This window comes from Gasterosteus aculeatus, chromosome 17 (genome assembly GCF_964276395.1).
Source record: "Gasterosteus aculeatus chromosome 17, fGasAcu3.hap1.1, whole genome shotgun sequence".
Classification (NCBI taxonomy): domain Eukaryota; kingdom Metazoa; phylum Chordata; class Actinopteri; order Perciformes; family Gasterosteidae; genus Gasterosteus; species Gasterosteus aculeatus.
In genome coordinates, this window is record NC_135705.1 from 17,266,481 (window position 1) to 17,271,387 (window position 4,907).

The 4,907-nt window shown below is 45.8% G+C and overlaps 1 protein-coding gene across 15 annotated transcripts in view; it reads left to right on the forward strand.

Annotated features, from left to right (window-relative positions):
• Positions 1–4,441, forward strand: part of sulf2a (sulfatase 2a) — a 41,056-nt gene extending 36,615 nt beyond the window's left edge. For 7 of the 15 annotated variants that reach the window (XM_078091612.1, XM_078091608.1, XM_078091606.1 and 4 more), the window contains 8 exons: positions 263–545; positions 654–750; positions 857–951; positions 1,035–1,094; positions 1,178–1,344; positions 1,505–1,647; positions 1,830–2,057; positions 2,992–4,441. In XM_078091612.1, the coding sequence (XP_077947738.1) occupies positions 263–545; positions 654–750; positions 857–951; positions 1,035–1,094; positions 1,178–1,344; positions 1,505–1,647; positions 1,830–2,057; positions 2,992–3,108 (1,190 nt within the window). In that variant the 3' untranslated portion in view covers positions 3,109–4,441. Of the gene's footprint in view, positions 1–262; positions 546–653; positions 751–856; positions 952–1,034; positions 1,095–1,177; positions 1,345–1,504; positions 1,648–1,829; positions 2,058–2,546; positions 2,601–2,991 lie in introns of all 15 variants that reach the window. The other 8 variants (XM_078091615.1, XM_078091613.1, XM_040203891.2 and 5 more) reach the window with 2 other exon arrangements.
• The last annotated feature ends 466 nt before the right edge of the window (positions 4,442–4,907 follow it).

Consider the following 4,907-nt stretch of genomic DNA (forward strand, 5'->3'; position numbering starts at 1 on the left):
TATTCATGAGATGCGGAGCATGTGTCAGTGCTGCCATCAAGTGGTGGACTAGAGTGGATAAGTGAGTCTTTAATCATTTGGCCTTCAAAGAAAATCACAGAAGATTGTAAATTATCGAGAATTATACTGAAGTGAATGCAGCTCACATCAACGCTGCTGTCTTTTTTATATGCGGGTCCTCACTTTTCTACATCGTCGGAGACCTTGATCATCCGCATCAGAAACCTAATTGCGCTTATTTTGCTTCCTCCATCTCCCCCAGATCCCTCCGTCTCGTCTTATTCAGACTTGAAATCCAGTAAGACCGTCTCTAGGAAGCGCTGGGCCCGCTCTGTGTCATTTGAGCTGGACGGCGACCTGTACGCCGTAGACCTAGAGGAGGGCTACCGGCCCCTGGGCTCCAGGAACAGCAGCAGGGCCACACACAGGAGGAGAGGAGAGGGCAACGAGGAGGACAACGATGAGTTCAGTGGCATGGGAGTCACATCCAAACCCTCCGCCAGCAGTAAACCGACGCCGCCCGCTGCTCTTAAAGTCACCTACAGGTGCTAATGCGCACAACCTTCAGCATTCATGTGTCATGAAAGACGAAACGTTATGCAGATGCATGAGTCAGAGTGGTGCTCATCATTTTTGTTCTTTTTTTCCTCCAGGTGCTCCATTCTTATGAATGACACAGTGAAATGTGATGGGGGCCTGTACAAGTCTCTTCAAGCTTGGAAAGACCACAAACTGCACATTGAGCATGAGGTACGGCTGCGTTGTTAAATCTAAGCCCGTTGAGGCCATTTCCCAGGTTGTTAGTAGCGGACGGTAGGTAATGGGTGTTGTCTGGCTGTGTGTTTGTTGCCTTTAGATTGAAACCTTGCAGACCAAAATCAAGAACCTGCGTGATGTCAAAGGTCACCTGAAAAAGGTGCGGCCAGAGGAATGTCAGTGCAACACACCCAGGTGAGAATGCGTCCAGACACGGCACCAGTCGCCTGCAGAGAGATCTAATTGCGTATGTGACCGTTGTTTTTTTGTCTTTACAGTTACCTCCCCAAAAATAAGGAGATTTTCAGGTTCCATGAAGGTCGCAAGCACTCTCACAGGTAAAGATTTACTTTAAACATTGTTTGACGTTTCTTTTTTTTTTTTATTTCCTCTCGCAGTCTCACTGTTTTGTTTTCATCAGAATGCCGTCAAAGCAGAAGAGCCAGTGGCTGCAGAAAGAGCAGAAGCGCCGAAAGAAACTACGCAAATTCCTGAAAAGGCTCCAAAACAACGACACTTGCAGCATGCCGGGCCTCACTTGTTTCACCCATGACAACCATCACTGGCAGACGGCCCCCTTCTGGACAAGTGAGGAACAACATATGAATGTTTAAAGAGATTTGAAGACTATCGTTGTGGGACTTTTAAACATCTTGAAAACCAAGTTACGGTAAAAGTGTTTTTGGGATTGTGTCGTAATAATAGCCTTTGTTTTCCACCCCACCTCCCTCCCCCCTCCCTCCCTCAGTGGGTCCATTCTGTGCATGCACCAGTGCCAACAACAACACGTATTGGTGCCTGAGGACCATCAATGACACACACAACTTCCTGTTTTGTGAATTTGCAACCGGCTTCCTGGAGTATTTTGACCTCAACATTGACCCGTACCAGGTACGGCATGTGCACGCACACTACTCTGTGGCGCATGCAGAAATAACTTATAACCAATAACAACTACAAAATTCATCCCACGACCGGATTCATAGTACATTCCTGTGAGCACACGGGTACAGGTTTTCTCGCAGAGATTTTCCAAAGCACTGGGTGACATTCTGTCCTTATTATTCCTGTAGCTGATAAATGCCGTCAGCACACTCGACCGCACTGCTCTGAATGCAATGCATCAACAGCTCATGGAGTTACGGGGCTGCAAGGGACATAAGCAATGCAACCCGGAGAAGGGTGAGTACAAAGCCTCAAAGGCGAACGAGATTGATTTTAGTGTCTCCAGCAATTTCAGACCTATGTTACCTCTACTTCCTTTCAGGGGGGAAGGAGCGAAACTACTTCAGCGAATACAGGTATTTTCTTCTTTTCTTTCATCCTACTACAGCACAGTTGATTACTTTTACAAACATGGCAGATGGAATACATGTTACAGTTTTAGCTCTGGGAGGTTACAGCCTCCCTAGTGAGCCTTCGGTTATGTTTCTTCCAACTCGGCTCAGGAAGTCAAGAAAAGGAAAAACAGTAACATTGTGCTGAATTTGAACCTCTTCAAGCTGGTTCCTAACTGTTGTCATCGAAGCCATTTTTAGCATGCAGAAGCCAAAGAGGCCAATATGCCAGCCTGCTTTTCAGCTCCTGCCGTTCCCTGTTTGTAATGAAGCCTAATTGCCTGTCTCTGCTGTGCGTATGGGGGTGTATGTGTGCCTCCCTGTGTGTGTGTGTGTGTGTGTTAACCTGTTTGCGTGTGTCTGTGTGTGTGTGTGTGTGTGTATATACATGTATGTTTGTCTCCATGCACGTGCATTTGCCCTGCGCGTGTGTACGTGCTGTGCATGCTTCAGGCCAGTTCATCGTCGAAAGAGGCCAAAAGTGAAGAAGCCTTCCTCCAAATCGCTGTGAGTTTGTCATAACCCATCTGTTCCTTTGTAGCCAGCCAAGCTTCAGTCCTATCGCCTACCAGATTTGTTTTTGGCTTGGTCAGAGGACCCAGCAGCACGCTCCCCTCCTCCCCCTTTTACTGTAGTTCTGTGCTGCTATACTTACAGTAATCCTCATTTCCCTGCATTGCAAAGCACCATTTTTTTTTCATTCCCTCCAGCGAGTCTGATTCAATAAAGCAATGCAGGTGTAACATTCTCTCATTATGTTGTGTTCTCAGTCCTGTTATCGTCATTTCCTGCTTTTCCTCACAGTGTTTGGTTGGAACAGATCAGAGCTGGAGTCATGCTTTCCAGCGAAGGTCTCCGGTGGCACATTTAACTCACGGTATTTGTTTCCTTTGCACAGAGGGCAGATTTGGGAAGGATGGGTTGGGTAACCGCCCACATCCCTTTAACCCACCACATCGACCTCCTCGTGCAAAGGAAGGAGAAGGGGGAGTGCAGGCGTACCCTAGGACCTTGACCACACTTCAATGAACCAGAACCTGAGATACTACTTTACTCTAATCTGGGTTTTCAATTTTGAGAGAGCTCCCCCTTCGTAAGTCTAACCCAGGCAAAGGAGACGCCGAGACCGGGACGAAGCTTCAAGACTCTCCAACTGTCCGTTCTACCGTTGCGCACATTTCGTTATCATCACATTTCGTTATCTTCTTCTGTTACCCCCCAGCTGTCAGTACCACTAACATTAACAGGACGCTGTGAATCTGGTGGGCCCGTTTGACGTCCACCTGCCATTCTATCTAACAGTACTGCTTGTACATAATATCTATATATCGGCTTCAATCAGCTTTCCTTATGGTCACACCGGACCGAGCGGACAACGTGATGCGTTTCATTTCAACTCTGCTGCTGCTCAGTGATGGCACGGCCTCGTGACGTCTCCGTGGCACAAATGCCGAATAGCTAAATCCTTTACTCTCAGAGTGACAGCAAGACATATTTCCTTTCTCTGCACCGATGGGTCTGTTTTGGTGTTCACATGGAAAGTGCTATGGACTTTTGAATGAGCGACAGGACACGCCGCCATAATCTTTTGTATTATAGTTGATCTTAACGCCGATGAATGTCCTTTTATGAATCATCGTCTTCGTCAAAGCTGTGAGATGCGAGGGGACTAGATGTTGCTCGCCTTCATCCAACAACCCGCATCTGGTGTCGTGCGCACTGAACGGGGCAGACAGTAATCACCATCTCACCAGGGTACAAACCAAACCTTTGCAATATTTGACCAGTGGTAGAATGCACCATTAGTGAATGCCATTTTACTCCTTTGTGTTGTCAGTACCACATTGTAGAAGTAGGCAAATAGTTTGTTCAGCTTGCTATACATGGTGCTACAGGATAACATTGCAGAAGGAAAACCTTGCTGTACAGTACAGTATGTATTTGAATGTATGTTGTGCAATTAATATAAATGTTTACAATATTTTTTATAATACTGAAGAGGCAGACCTCCTTGTATGATATGGTTTGACAAAAATTGACGTGTAAGGAGAAATGAAGCTTGGGAAAAGCTCCCCAGAACGTGTATGTTTGTCCTCTCCTCATTTACATCGGAAAAGCACTTAAAGGGTTCACTGTGAAGAGATGCGCCGTGTACGTTTAATGGATATATATTTTACTCTGTGCCAGAGAACCACACAACAGTGTAAAACGTATTGGTGTGAATTTCAGCTACCTGCCCTTGTTAGCTTTTTTTGTTTCTTTTTTATTTTATTCTATGTTTTAGCATATATTTTCCATAGACCTGAGCGCTGATAGTAATTGTGAATAAAGTGTTGTTTGACCATAAACACGAGCCGACTTTTATTGTGAAATAGCGTGTTGGTTTGCGTTCCTGTCCAGCAGGTGTCTCTGTCCGCTCGTCCAAAGGGGACATGGGGACACTTACAGCTACCGTTACAATAGTGGAGAGATAAAGGGCTTCGCTGGCTGCCTGAGTCGAGTGAGAACAAGTTGTAAAATGAACACATCACATGATGTTTAAATATGAACCCAAGGATCAAGAAGTATCATACAGGTGTGTCGCTAAGCCACCCAACGGGCTCAAATCTGCTACGTTAGGACTATGAACTATTTGAATAGGGCATTTATTTGACAAACGACGATGCGGGCCTGCTTTAAAAATAAAAGTGCGTTGGCCTCTGTAACAATTAAGGTACAATACGAAATATGAGAACGGACTTTTAGAGAAAGATGAGATATTTTCTAGTCCCGTGACTAAACAAGATATCACTCTGCTGTGCTGCTCTCTCCACC